The 14,904-nt window shown below is 47.8% G+C and overlaps 1 protein-coding gene across 2 annotated transcripts; it reads left to right on the top strand.

Moving 5' to 3' along the window:
- Window positions 1–1,612: 1,612 nt before the first annotated feature.
- Window positions 1,613–14,434, top strand: CD207 (CD207 molecule). 2 transcript variants are annotated; one of them, XR_006343286.1, is made up of 8 exons: window positions 1,613–1,654; window positions 8,316–8,447; window positions 8,545–8,661; window positions 10,034–10,408; window positions 10,968–11,119; window positions 11,732–11,850; window positions 12,332–12,565; window positions 13,608–14,434. XR_006343286.1 is itself a non-coding variant. In XM_043916294.1 (7 exons), exons 2-7 carry the CDS (start codon window positions 8,372–8,374, stop codon window positions 12,480–12,482), a joined length of 990 nt encoding a protein of 329 aa, XP_043772229.1. In that variant the 5' UTR covers window positions 1,613–1,654; window positions 8,316–8,371; the 3' UTR covers window positions 12,483–14,434. The 2 variants fall into 2 exon arrangements, 1 of the variants encoding a protein (XP_043772229.1); XM_043916294.1 differs by having other exon boundaries at window positions 12,332–14,434.
- The last annotated feature ends 470 nt before the right edge of the window (window positions 14,435–14,904 follow it).

The following is a 14,904-nucleotide window of genomic DNA, read 5'->3' as shown; positions in this document are numbered from 1 at the left end:
GTGATCAAGAAAATGCAGTATAAAAATTGACTATTATGTTGGTCCATAAAAAGGAATTACTCATTCCCACTGTTGATGACGGTCCAGGGGAAATGAACTGTTCTGTTAATATTATATACAAATTTTTTAGAGCATTATTTGTCAAAACTTATCATAAATCTTATTTGTTAAAAGATATATGTTTTGGTCCAGCAACTATGCTTGCAAGAATTTATCCCAAGGAAAAATTATGGATATAGCACCGAGACATTACTGAAGGAGATTCTCTGTAAGGCTGTTCATAGTGCTGAGCGATGGAAAGCATTCTGATTGTTTACTAACAAGGGACTGGTTACATAAATCATTATAGTTATAATCCTAGGGATCTATTAAAAATAATATACATTTTTTATGGGAAGGAAAATACTCAAAATTTAGTTTCCATCCATCACCATACAGTGGACCCCCCTGACCCATTTCATCCTCCCTCCTGGCCCTTCCTCTCTGGCAATCACTACTCTATTCTCTGTGTCTGTTTGCTTGTTTTCCTTTGGTTTGGTCTGTTCATTTATTTTTTGTTTTTGTTTATTTTTTTCACCCACATATGAGTGACATCATATTGCATTTCTCTTTCACCGTCTCACTTATTTCACTTAGTGTCATCTATGTTGTTGGAAATGGCAAGATTTCATCTTTTATTTGGCTGAGTAGTATGCCATTATGTATATATTTATACCACATGAAGCTGCTTTATCCATTGATGGCAGTTAAGTTGTTTCCATAATTTGGCTATTGTAAATGATGCTACAGTGAACATAGGGGTGTGCATATCTTTTTATAATTTTATTTTTATTTATTTGTTTTTGGCTGTACCGGGTCTTAGTTGCTGCGTGTGGGCTCTGTCTAGTTGCAGAGAATGGGGGCTACTCTTTGTTGTGGTATGCAGGCTTCTCCTTGGGGTGGCTTTTCTAGAGCATGCGCTCTAGGTGTGCAGGCTCAGTACTTAGGGCACACAGGCTTAGTCGCCTTGGGGCGTGTGGGATCTTCCTGGACCAGGGATAAGCCTGTGTCCCCTGCATTGGCAGATGGATTCTTAACCACTAGACCACCAGGGAGGTCCTCATATATCTTTTTGAATTAGTGATTTTGAATTCTTTGGATAAATACACAGTAGTGGAAAAGCTGGGCCACATGATATTCTATTCTTGGTTTTTGGAGGAATCTCTACATTGTTTTCTGTAATAACTGCTCTAATTTACATTCCTGCCAATAGCCTATTGGCATTCCCTTTTCTCCTTATCCTCACCAACACTTGTTATTTCTTGCTTTTTTTGATAATAGCCATTCAAGGAGATCCAACCAGTCCATCCTAAAGGAGATCAGTCCTGGGTGTTCACTGGAAGGACTGATGTTGAAGCTGAAACTCCAATACTTTGGCCACCTGATGTGAAGACCTGACTCATTTGAAAAGAGCCTGATGCTGGGAAAGATTGAGGGCAGGAGGAGAAGGGGATGACAGAGGATGAGATGGTTAGACGGCATCACCGACTCAATGGACATGGGTTTGGGTGGACTCCGGGAGTTGGTGATGGACAGGGAGGCCTGGCATGGGGTCGCAAAGAGTTGGACATGACTGAGCGACTGAATTGATTGATTGATTGATTGATTTTAACAGGTATGAAGTGATACCTCACTGTAGTTTTGATTTGCATTTCCCTGACAAATAGTGATGCTGAACATCTTTTCATGTGCCTGTTGTCCATCTGTATGTCTTATTTGGGAAAATGTCTGTTCAGCAACTCTACCCATTTTTTTTAACCAAGTTGATTTTTGTTATTGTTTTTGGGTTGTATAAGTTCTTTATATATTTTGGATATTAATGCCTTATCAGATATATCATGTACAAATATCTCCTCCCATTTGGTTACCTATCTTTTCATTTTGTTGATGATTTCCTTTGCTGTGCAGAAGTTTTTTAGTTTGATGTAGTTCCACTTGTTTATTTTTGCTTTTGTTTCCCTTGTTTGAGGAAACATTTCTGGAAAGATATTGCTAAGACTGAAGTCAAAGTGTGTACTGCTTATGTTTTCTTCTAGGAATTTTATGGCTTACAGTTAAGTCTTTTAATCCAGTTTCAGTTGATTTTTACCTATAGTGTGAAATAGTGGTCTAGTTTCTTTCTTTCTTTTTCTTTTGTATGAGGCTGTCCAGTTTTCTCAATATCATTTATTGAAGAGACTATCGCCTGGTATAGACTACCCACTTCAGTGTTCTTGGGTTTCCCTGGTGGCTTAGATGGTAAAGAATCCGCCTGTAATGTGGGAGACCTGGGTTCGATCCCTGGGTCGGGAAGATTCCCTGGAGGAGGGCATGGCAACCTACTCCAGTATTCTTGTCTGGAGAATCCCCTACAGTCCATGGGGTCTCAAAGAGTTGGATACAACTGAGAGACTAAGCACACATTCTTTCTCTTATATGTTCTTTGATTCTCTGTATAAATTAATTGTCCATATATGTGTAGTTTATTTCTGGGCTCTCATTTCTGTTTCATTGATCTATGTATCATTTTCCTTCCAGTAACATGATCGCTCATTTCTTTTTAGTGCTGAATAATATTTCATTGTTTAGAAGTACCACAGTTTATTTACCTATTTATTATCACCCACTGAAAGCCTTAGACCTTTCATCCACATGTCAAGTATCAGACTCTATCTCTCAAACTTCAGGGATAAATACCAAACTTTCTGAATGGTTCTATTAAGGCCACACTAACTTAATAGAGGGAGGAAGCTTGGTAAGTACAGTAATGGCCACAAAAATGTCCACATCCCAATCTCAGAAACGGGAAGTATATTAAGTTACATGATAAAGTGAAGCTATGGCTGCTAATGAGCTGGCTTTGGGAATTCCCTGGAGGTCTGGTGATTAGGACCTGGCGTTTTCACTGCCTAGGGTGTGGGTTCAGTCTCTGGCTGGGGAACTAAGATCCTGCAAGCCATGCTGCATGCCCTCACCCCCCCAAATAAATATAATAAAAAATAAGCTGACTTTAAGACAGGGAGACTATCCTGGGTTATCTGAGTGGGCCCAATGTAAGAGGTCTTAGAAATGGAAGCAGGAGACAGAAGACTCAATGTCAGAGCAATGAATTGTGATAAAAACTCAACCTGCCAATGGATGCTGGCTCTGAGCCAAGCATTGTAGGGGTTAAGAAGGAGGCATAGATTCCCAAAGGAGGGGGAACTAACTCTACGTATCAGAAATGGAGATGGGAAGAACGCTGGGGAGAAGACATAGGAGCTGTCTATATATACTATACTATATAAATATATATATATATAAATATTATATAAATATATGCAAGTTATAGTTGGATATCACTATGGATATAGATTAGGGTTTCTTAGGTGGTGCTAGTGGTAAAGAACCCGCCTGCCAATGCTAGAGACATAAGAGACTTGGGTTCGATCCCTGGGTCAGGAAGATCCCCTGGAGGAGGAAAGGGCAACCCACTCCAGTATTCTTGCCTGGAGAATTCCATGGACAGAGGAGCTTGGCAGGCTACAGTCCATGGGGTTGCAAAAGAGTCGGACACAATGACGAAAGAACAGCAACAATAACATGGATATAGATGTAAATGAATATACATATACATGTAGATATGAAGAATGAGCTGTGTGTATACCTATGGTTTTTTTCCTGTATGGTAGATAATTTTTTTTTTCCCTTTTTGCTTACCTGGTTTATTTTCTATAATGAGTACCATTAAAAAAGAAAAGATACAAAAATAAGATTTGCATACTTTTCCCCAGAGGCCATTTATAGCTTTGAATTTGTCCTTCTCACTAAAGTCACAGGCAAGGGCTCTTTGACCTGGGTAGTTGAGAGCAGCCTCCTCTGCCTGGAACACAGTCATCCTTCCCAGCAGCCAGGCCGCTCACCCATACCCATACCACACTATTATGATCGGGCCAGATGGAACTGTCTGCTTACTGAGGTCTAGCCATGGTCACTGTGCCAGAGAAACAGTGCCCTCATCCAATGTTCTAAAAAAGAGGAGCTCATTCCCAGCATCAGGGGGGAGCTGGGGAGGCCCTGTGCAGTGTCTGCAGCCATTTTCAGTCTTGAGAGACTCTTCCTTTCTCCCTGTGATGACAGATGCTATGTTTTCCCAAGAGAAGCACTGCTTCTGAGGGACGGGTCCATGGCTGGCTTTCTCCTTGCAGCTGGTGCAGAGCAGGCATTCTAGGGGACAGGATGGATGAAGGGCCCCCCTTCCATTTCTTTCTTCTTGGTTTCTCTGTCCCATCCCCTGTTCCCAGGGCACATGTCCAGAGGATGGCATGACATCCTTTGGCATCTGGGGTCAGCTGGTCAGATCCCTCATCACATTACACACAGGAGTCCCCTGTGAAGCCCGTGGAGCAGTCTGCTCAGCTGTTGTAGCCATCTGCTTTCTCACTTCATTCTCCCCTCTCCTCCACCCCTCCTCTATTCCCCCATCCCCTCTCCCTGGTTTGTTGTCCACTCTAGTTTCCTCTGTGCCTCGGATGGAAGGACTTGGATCACCATGCCTTGGAGATGACTATCAGCATTGCTGGGACATGTCAAACGGCCCGAATCTCTTTTCTACTCCCATTGATTATGCCCACAGTCCACCTCCATGCACAAGGAGAGTCCCAGCCAGAGAAGGGGAAAGTGATCAGACTATTTCCTTCTTCCATTTTTATCCAGAGAAGGTCTTAGAACCCTGGGAGCATGGCAGTGGGGAAACAGAAAGTTGAGCACCGACTTCCTGTCTCTCATCACTGCAGTGATTTTTCGTCGCTCTGGACCTGACCCAAAGCTCCTCCTCTGTTTGGAAGAGCAGGGATCTCCTGAGTGTCCAGGAGAACAGCCCTCTTTCCTGGCTGGAAAGTGAGGCTGGGGCACTTGCCTTCTGCTTGGTCTTTTCTCTTCCTCTTTTCTCCTCTGGGCAGTTAGGCCAGGAGAGACTTAGGGCACCCAGGGAGACTTTAGGAAATACCTGCGGATAAGCATGATTAGAGGAAGGTAGCTCGTGATCCGCAACTTTCCTGCAAAATGAGAAATGAAACTCCTTATGGCTCAGGCTTTTACAGAAATTGTCTCTGAAACCCCAGAGGGCCCACAAAGTTGTGGTTGCTTCTTGCCCAGCTTCCTCATGCTGGATCAGCCTTTTGTCTAGCAATCAGCAGAACATCTACCTGCGGCTTCCATTTCCACCACTCTGAGTAGATGCCCCCAATCCCAGCCCCTTCTTCTATACTGAGTCCTGTCCCATCTTGGCGAGGCTTCCAGACCCTTTCCTGGGGCCACTGGGAGGGCACATGGGCGTTCCATCAATAGCTCATGCTATGTACCAGCAGAGGTTTGAGGGAAATCAACTTCTCAACAGAAAGAGAAATGGTCAGACATTCCCTAGTGTTCTGTGGTAGCTGCTCTCTCTCAAGTGCCTGGGAAGGAGACCAGGACCCCAAGAGCACTTTCTACCAGGGTCTTGAGTAACCTGGATTCCTCTCTATCTCCAGGCCCTGGGGTGAGGATGTGGGGCCAGGAACCAGGAGCAGAAAGGCTCAGGGGACTCTGGGATTAGACTGGGGAACAAGCAGGAGAGCCCAGAAACAGAACATTCTCACTCCTGCTGAGCCCTGGTAGAACCAAGGCTCTTCAACTAGATGAGCAACTTTAAGAGAGTGGGCATGGTTATCAATGTTCAGAGGCTGGCAGGGAGTTAACTAATGTCAAAGCTTAGAGCAGACAGTAGGGCAGGCCTGGATGCTATTTGGAGAGGGAGGAAGTGAAACAGAATGATAGGGACACAATCCTGTGACTCAGCTTCCTTCCCAGCGCTTGGAAAGTATGGTGTGGAGTCCTCTTTGGGTTCCCTCAACTGGTCAGAGAAACAGCTCCCGTTTGAGGCCTTCTCAGCCTGCAGAGGGAGCTGCAAGGGGCCTATAAGTGCAATGAACTGGTCAGACAGGGAGGTGGGATCCTCTCAAATATCAAAGGCATCAGAAGCCCCTGCAAGTAGTTATTTCCTTGGTCCTGATCATTTAACTTCCAACCTTGGTCCCTGACACCAACCTGTTCTCCAACTCCACCGGCTCAGAGTCAGCGAGGCCAGGTCAGCTTTCTAGTCCTGTGGCCAGAGTTGTAGGCATATTTGGATAAGATTTAAAATCGCTCTTGACTCATGCTTTTACAGTTGGAGGCTGTAGAAAAATGCAGTGGCTTCCAAGAGAGAGATTCCAGTCCACAGTCTGGAATTTCAGAGTTGAGTCATGATTAGCCATCACCTATTCCATTCATTTCTCTTTCATGCATCCATCCGTCTTCCACCCACCCATCCATCCATCTACCCATCCTTTCTTACATCCATTTTCTGTCCATCCATTCAACCATCCATCCATCCAATTATCTGAACTTCCTTCCTTTTTTCTTTCTCTTCGTCTCTTCTCTCCTCTCTTTTCTATCTTCCAGGGAATATTTGTTTAGAATATGTTTTGTACCAGGTTTCTCAGATTTGCCAGACCTCTTCAAAGTATGAGAGGCTTCCCAGAAGAAAACTTAGTCCCTCAGAGAGGGGCACCGAATCAGACGCTCTCTGTCCTAGGCATCTCCCATGAATGAAAGAACAGCTCCTGGTCTGATGTTGCTGATCCTCCCCACTTTGTCTGAGACCCTCAAGAGTGCAGGAAACAGAGAGGAGAACCCCACTCTTCCATGTACTTTTGAATCTCAAATCCCATTTTACAAAGGGATACTGGCTTCCCAGGTGGCGCTAGTGGTAAAGAACCTGTCCGCCAGTGCAGGAGACTTAAGAGAGGCTGGTTCAATCCCTAGATCAAGAAGATCCCCTGGAGGAGGACTTAGCAACCCACTCCAGTATTCTTGCCTGGAGAATCCCATGGACAAAGGAGCCTGGCAGGCTACAGTCCATAGGGTCGCACAGAGTCGGACATGACTGAAGCGACTTGGCACAGATCAACTAAGATGCCTTAACAACAGAAAGTTGAACATTTTATTGCAGTGGTCTCCTTACTGGTCTCCCTGCTTCCAGACCCCCCACACCCTGATCTCTGCTTCTTACCATAGTCAGAGTGATCTTTCTTCAATGTTCCTGTCCTTGTCTCTCTACTGCCTGAAGTCCTTCACTGGCTCCACATCACCCATAAGCCAGAGTTAAAGCTCCTTAACAGGACCCAAAAGGGTCCTTATGATCTGACCCCAAGTGCCCCCTTAGCCCATGCCCTCCCCACTCTAGTTATATACTTTACACTCTAACAGTGCCAAACCACTTACAACTCACCAGGCACACCATACTTCTGAATGTGCTAATCTCTCTACTTGGAATGTCTTACCATTACTCCAGTCTCTGTACTTCCTTTGATTTGTGCATATTCTTCTATCAGTAAGTTTATCACCCTGTGTGTGTGAGCATGTTCAGTTGTGTACGACTCTTTGTGACCCTATGGAGCATAGCCCGCCAGGCTCCTCTGTCCATGGGATTCTCCAGGCAAGAATACTGGAGTGGGTTGCCATGCCTTCCTCCTGGGGATCTCCCTGACCCAGTGATCAACCCGCATCTCTTGTGTCTCTTGCATTGCAGGCAGATTCTTTACCACTGAGCCACAGGGGAAGTATTGTCATTTATTTGTTCGGGTCTTTCTTTTCTGGCTTCTCTGGTGGCAGAGACAGTAATGAATCTGCCTACAGTGCAGGAGACTGGGGTTTGATCTCTGCATCAGGAAGATCCCTGGAGAAGGGAATGGCAACCCTCTTCAGTGCTCTTGCCTGGAGAATTCCATGGACGGAGGAGCCTGGTGGCCTACAGTTCGTGGGGTCCCAAAGAGTTGGACATGACTGAGCAACTGACACTTTCACTTTCTTTTCTACTAGACAGAATCGAAGGGAAACAGAACTCAGAGAGGAAGGAGAAAAAGGACACAGGATGAAGATGGGTGAACTGTTTGAGTGTAAGGGCCATGATTATTCAGCTTTGTGGCTCAGTCCCGGTCCAGTGCCTGGTATATCGAAGGCACTCAACATGTATTTGTGAGGTGAAAGGATGGCTGGATGGATGATGGATGAGGGCCGTCTTATAAGAGAGAAAGCTTAGTCTGAGGACAAGATGGTTAAAATATCCATGTAACAGATACCCAGAGAAAATGATGGCCTCTTCTTGCGAAGTCAGACTTCTGAGGAGCGGACGGGGCTGTAGCCTAGGAGAGGCAAGGTACCTAAGCCAGGAATGGGGAACTTTGGGATGACATAATGAACTCTGGGGGTCACTTCCCTTTTCGTCTGGATAAAAGGTCTTTGGGGAGACAGCTGGCTGGGAGCACCTGTCCCACCAGGGTGAGCGTGCAGGATGAAGACTGCCAACAGCGAGGTCCTCGATGCGCACTTCACGGTGGACAAACAGAACGTCTCCCTTTGGCCTCAAGGCAAGCATCAGCCTCTGCTCAGAGCCTGCTCAGGGCTCTGTGGGCAAACTTGCAGCTGGCTGCTCCTTCACCAAACACTCTCCTCTGCTTCCTGCAGACCCTCCTCCCAAGACGTGTCCGTCCCAGGTTCTGGGGAGACTCCTCACGGTCCGCGCTGTGGTCGTCTTCCTGACGCTGGTCATGGTCACCTCTGTCCTGCTGCAGGCCATTCTCTGTAAGTCCCCAGCTTTGACCTGGGCTCGGTCTTTCCCCAAGGCCAGGGGTCCTTCCCCTCTCTGATGGGCTCTCCCGCCTCTGGCTTTTTCATGTGTCTTGTTTCCTCCTCTTTCCATGTGCAGTCAGAGAGTTGGCAGTAAGACCAGCTGCTTCTCCTTCCTTTCCAATTCTGGGGAGATTTTCCTCACTGGGATCAGCATGCCTGTGCTCAAAGGTATGCTCTTTCGTTCCCAGGAAAGGTTCATCCCATCTTCATCCTGGGTCACTTTTCTCCTTCCTCTCCGAGCTCTGTGTCCCTTTGATTCAGAGCCTTGTGGTGAATCCCCAACAGTGAGTATAAAGATTGCTGACCCCATGAAGGGCGGGGTCCCAACTGTACCTTCATCCCCAACTGACTAGGCCAGGTTAGGGTTAGGGAACACCTCCCCCCACCCCACAGGACCCTTTCTTGCTATTTTCACTCTCCTGCTCCCACAAAGATCATGTCAAGGGAGATGCCCTACTTCTTCACTGGATGTGTGACTTATCTTTCTTCTTCTTCCTGCTTTGCCAAGCCTGCTTGGCCTCTGCTGCTGGTAGAAGCTTCTTCCTCTCATTAGGTCTCCAGATAGCAGACAGAGGGAACATCTGTCTTCTCCCTTCAAGGCCCCAGGACACATTTGGACTTGGACTTAGAGGCTCTGAATAGAATCTCCCCTGCTTTTAGTCCACTGGTATACTTTTGGTTTCTTCTGTGGCCTGAGCCTGTAGCCTGAGCAGACAGTAACGGGGGGTAGGACAAGGGAAGAGGAGAAGTGGTTTCATAATTCTCCCTTCTCGTTTTCCTCTGGAGAAGAAATCACCTCCAGACAAGAAGTCTTCATGGCTGGCCCCTCTGATGGCCATGAGGGACCTATGGGCAGTCATGGTGGGGACGGTGCTTCCCTAGCTGATGGGCTCTGTGGGGGTCTCTGGAAAGAGAGGGCTGGGAGTCAAGTGATGGGACCCAGCGTGACATGAGAAGGATGACAAGGGGGTGACTGGAGACATCTCATTACCAAATGTGCCTTGAACATGCAAAGGAAATATAGGACTGGATTCTAATCCCCTCTTCTGCTTACCTATGAGAGCCTCAAACAGAGATCCCATGATTTACCAATCTTTGCATGATCTGCATCTGCCAGAGTCCCTGGCACATGGAAGGTGTCCATCCCATGTTTGTTGAATGAATACATTGTGACTGAATAGAGGGTAGGCAGCTGCTCCTTGGGCTGGGTCCTTGGGAAGCTTGAGCCCATACTTTCCCTCCCCTTCCTTTCGTTACCCTGGGAACACCCCACTCCAGTCCCTGAGGGTCCCTGCAGCTGACCTCTTGACTTCCTCAAATTCAGATCCCTGGTTCATGCGCACAATATCAGATGTCAAGACCAATGCCCAGTTGCTGAAAGCTCGTGTGGACAACATCAGCTCCCTGAGTTCTGAGATCAAGAGGAACACAGGTGGCCTGGTGGCAGTGGGCATTCAGGTCCAGATGGTGAATGCCAGCTTGGATCGCATAAGTTCTCAGATCCGGAGGTTGGAAACAGGCTTGAAGGAAGCCAGTGCACAGCTGCAGGTGCTAGCAAGTAGTTGGAAAGCAGTCGATGAGTTGAATGCCCAAATCCCAGAGCTAAAACAAGATTTGGATAAAGCCAGTGCTTTAAATGCAAAGGTCCGGGAACTCCAGAGCGGTTTGGAGAGTATCAGCAAATTGCTTCAACAGCAAAGTAAGTGACCCAGAAAAGAGCATTGCAAGTTGGCCAGTAGCCCGTGGGACCTTATTAATCTCAGGCATGATGCCATTGGGCTGGTGTGTGTGGAGGAAAGCATGGGCATGGCTGGAAAGTTTAGAAGAGAGGGGCTCAGCACTGGAGTTGGGGAGGACTTGGGGGCTGTTCAGGAGAGAAGGGACCAGGGACCAGCCGGGGCTCCCACACCAAGCCACAGAATATGAAGACATAGGGAGTCTCTCTGTCTGGGTCCAAACCTCACCATTTTCCAGCAGCTCCTGCCTAGGGCTCAGGGGCTCAGCCACTTGTGATGGTCAATGGAGAGACGGGTTCTTGATCCATCCTCTCTCACTCTCCTCTCTCTGAGCCCAGAGACTCTACCAATCTCAGACTTTCAGGATCTGAGGGACTGTCCCCAAGCTCCTACACAAGGACCAACGGACCCCAGAGCCCAGCCCCATTCACTGTATGTCTGGGATCCTGCTCAAATACTCCCACCCAGCCAGCACCAGAGAAAGCAGGAACACCAGAGTTCACATTTCACCCTTGTTCCCAGATGACATTCTCCAGGTGGTTTCTCAAGGCTGGAAGTACTTCAGGGGGCACTTCTATTACTTTTCTCAAATCTCGAAGACCTGGTACAGTGCCCAGCAGATCTGTATATCCAGGAACTCCCACCTGACCTCGGTGACCTCAGAGAGTGAACAGGTGAGTGCTGTCCCGTGGGCACTAGGAAGGGGGTATATTGGTAGCTGTATCAGACAGGATGGGCAATATGATGCTTCATTGACAAATATTTCCAAATATCAGTAATTCTTCACAATCACTTCTCACTTACACACTCCGTGTCCACTAAGGGCCAGCAAGGGGTTTTGCTCATTGTGGCTACTTAAGGGATTAGGCCAGAGCAGATTTCGTATCAACACACGTTTCCACAATTGCTGAGGTGAGAAAAGGGAACATGATACATGTTGGCCCTTAAAGCCTGGAAACAACACATTTCATTGGCCAAACACACGATGCAGTATTTGTAGCTTCAAAGAGGGCAGGATAGTGCAGCCTTTCCATGTGCCCAGAAAAATAGAAATATTTGTGAATAGCCTTAATGACACCATCTAGCCCAAGAAATCTTCTACCTGGTGAGACAGAATATTAAACAAGATCCTTTCATCTTAAGTGGGCCAGCAGAGCGGGTCAGAGTCAGAGTCAGGATGGAGTCCCAACCCTGTGTCTGAGGGTGCAGGGGCTGTGGCCGAGGGTGAAGATGCCCAGAGAGACAGACGCTCTGACGCCTTGTCTCTGCCTACTGTCTTCCTGCAGGAGTTTCTCTACAGGACGGCAGGCGGACTTCCCTACTGGATCGGCCTGACCAAGGCAGGGAGCGAGGGGGACTGGCACTGGGTGGATGGCACTCCGTACAACAAGGTCCAGAGTGAGAAGTAAGTCCTCAGAACCCGCTGTCCCAGGCTGACTTTCTTGGGCTGGGTCCAGGGCACAAAGAGTGGGGGCAGAGTCCCACTGAGCCCAGGGTTTGCCTTTCTTCCTGTCCTTGATCAGCAGGAGCATTGACCAGAGATCTAGCTGATCTCTGCCACTGATTGGCTGTAGAACTGGGGACAAATCCACGGCTTCTCCATGCCCTCTGGGGTTTGGCAGCATGGCCGTCCACTCAGCCTTGGCAGGGACCTCATTCTAAATCTAGGTCTTTGCACTGTGGGTTCCTCTAGGGCCTTGAGGGTGGCGGGCTGGTGTGGCCCTAAGCCGGAGGGAGATTGCAGGCTCAGAGGTTGACGGATGACTGGTCCTCTTCCTCTCAGGCATGAAAAAACTTGCAACCCTACCACCCCAGCCCAAAACTGGGGTTGAAGTCTCTTATTCACTCACTGGAAATGCATTTTGCTTTGTTTTTTCCTTTGGTAGGTTCTGGATTCCAGGTGAGCCCAACAACTATGGGAACAACGAACACTGTGTCAACCTAAAGACTTCCGCACTGCGGTCATGGAATGATGCCTCCTGTGATAATACATTTCTTTTCATCTGTAAGCGATCCTATAAACCATCAGATCCATGACCGGACTGGCCCCTGTGCTAGCACTTTAAGCTCCAATGCTCATTGAAGTCAAGGAAATGCTCCTCTCTCCCTTGTCCTCCAAGGTGATTTTGAACCTTAATTTTTCATGCTTTAAAATTGTCCTGAAGGCATCCCAGAGTCCATCTGCCTTGGCTGGGAATTCTCTGGCCTCACAGTGGATATCCTTTCCCAGAGTCCATCTGTCTTGGCTGGGAATTCTCTGGCCAAAGGATATAGTGGATATCCTTTCCACTTCAGCTTCAAAGGCAGATGAAGTGGAAAGGATATCTTGGGTTAAAATGTGGAGGTGAGGGTAGAGAGAATGAGGAGTTTGCACTGCCCCAGTGAGATGGACCATGATACACCATCTGGGGCAGCACCCTGGGCGGGGGGTCCGTCCCTTTGGAGAAGCCTCAGCTTTACTGGGTGAAATTTGTGTACGACCATCCCAGCGATTCTCCAGAGACTGAGACTCTGGGCATTTCCAGCTGATACCCCAGAATTCCCAGTTGTCTTCCTAAGTGTTCTCAGTGGGAAGAGCTCTGCTCTTGGTAGGCCCTGTTCATGCCATGTACCCATGGCCCCCGTCATCCTTATCCTCCGAGACCTGAGCCCCTTCCTCCCTGGGATAGGCTTGACTGGTTCAGGTCACGGGCTGAATGGAAACGTGTCTCTGCAGACCTAGACCAGTATCCACGTGCTTCTCCCTACCCATCACTTGCTGGGTGCTGCTCCCCGGGTCCCAGTCTGTCTGCCCAGCTCCTCTGCCTTGGTCCCTGGGCCTTCTCTTTCTTCTGCATCTCCTCTCTCCCCAGGGGTCGGGGGAAGCGGCCTTCAGTGGAGAGGGTACCCCAGCTTCATTAGAATAAAATGCTGCCTGGGAACATTTTCTTCCTGGGGGTACAGGTGGATGTGTGGGGCGGAGGGGACATTTGCTCCACTGGATATGAAGTTCTGGGGTGTCCTCAGGAAACAGTTACGGGTTCAAATAACAGTCAGAAAGTCCCAGCCCTGGAAATGCCATAAAACTTGAGCAGTACTTATCTTTGGTTTTTACTGAAATGCAGCCGAATAGGACTGCAGTGTCTGGCGTGTCACCACCCTCTGGATGGTCTTTCTTCTTAGACATTCGCAGACCAGCTTCTGTTCTCTGGCTTTGCACTGGATGGGGAGATGCGTCAGGTCTCCCATTCTTCACAGAGACCCTGATCACAGCCACCACGTCCAAATCTGCCATCCAGGGGCCGAAGCAGGAATCCAGGCTGCACCAGAGTGGAGCAGAGAGGAAGCAGAAAGGGGTGCTCTGTGAATGCATGGCAGGCTCAGCAGAGTGGCCCTCCTCTCCTTGGGGTCCTCGTTAGATGCCGTCTTTAGGGTCCTGGGCAGGGAGGATGTTTTTCTTCAGTGACTGTGACCAGCAGAGTGGTGTTGTGGTTGTGAAGAGGCTGAAGTGGAGGGATATTAGGAGGAAGCTTGAAGGAACAGGGGGCATATGGGCTTTTAAAAAATGTGGTGATGATGAGGAATGAACAGTCAGTGATGGGGCTCATATGAGAGCATTTGCCCAAAGCTCCAGGGACGTCTGAAGTCTGGGGGGTAGGGGCACATCAGGGAAGTGAAGACCGGTGATCACACAGGCTAGGCTGTGCGGGCCCAGAAGGTGTCTGCATCTTCTCTAAGAAATACTTGGCTGTCCTTACTCTTCATAATTTGAAGTGGCAAATTACAGGAGAATATTACTTCTTCCCAGTGTCAACTACCTGCTCACAGCACTAGCTGATGGAGAAATGAAATACAAGCTGTAGGCTCAGAGCTGCCTCTAGGGAACTATGCCATTGTGCTTCCAAACCCGACTCTGCTCTCCACCCTACTGTCACGCCTGACCTGTCAGCCACCATGTCTGGGCTGCCATGTTTTGTGTGTTCTTTATAATTAAAAATTTTTTAAAATTATTTCCTGGATGACTACTTTTTATTCACTTTTTGATGTGGTTTTATTTCATTTTTTAATTAATTTATTTTAATTGGAGGATAATTACTTTACAATATCGGGATGGTTTTTGCCATACATCGACATGAATCAGCCATGGGTGCACACGCGTCCCCCATCCTGAACGCCCCTCCCACATCGCTCCCCACCCTACCCCTCTTGGTTGTCCCAGAGCACTGGTTTTGAGTGCCTTGCTACATGCGTCGAACCTGCACTGGTCATCTATTTTACAAATGGTAATACACATGTTTTATTTATTTGTTTACTTTTGGCAGTGCTGGGTCTTTGTTGCTGCACACAGGCTTTCTCTAGGTGAGCGGGGCCTACTCTCTGGTTGTGGTGAGTGCGCTTCTCATTCCGTGGCTTTTCTTTTTGCGGAGCATGGGTTCTAGGCCCACTGTGCTGTGCTTAGTCGCTCAGTCATAGACTGTAT

The sequence above is a fragment of the Cervus elaphus genome, chromosome 11 (genome assembly GCF_910594005.1).
Source record: "Cervus elaphus chromosome 11, mCerEla1.1, whole genome shotgun sequence".
NCBI classification, from domain to species: Eukaryota; Metazoa; Chordata; class Mammalia; order Artiodactyla; family Cervidae; genus Cervus; species Cervus elaphus.
Note: the sequence above shows the minus strand (reverse complement) of the source record. Positions and strands in the feature narration are given on the sequence as shown.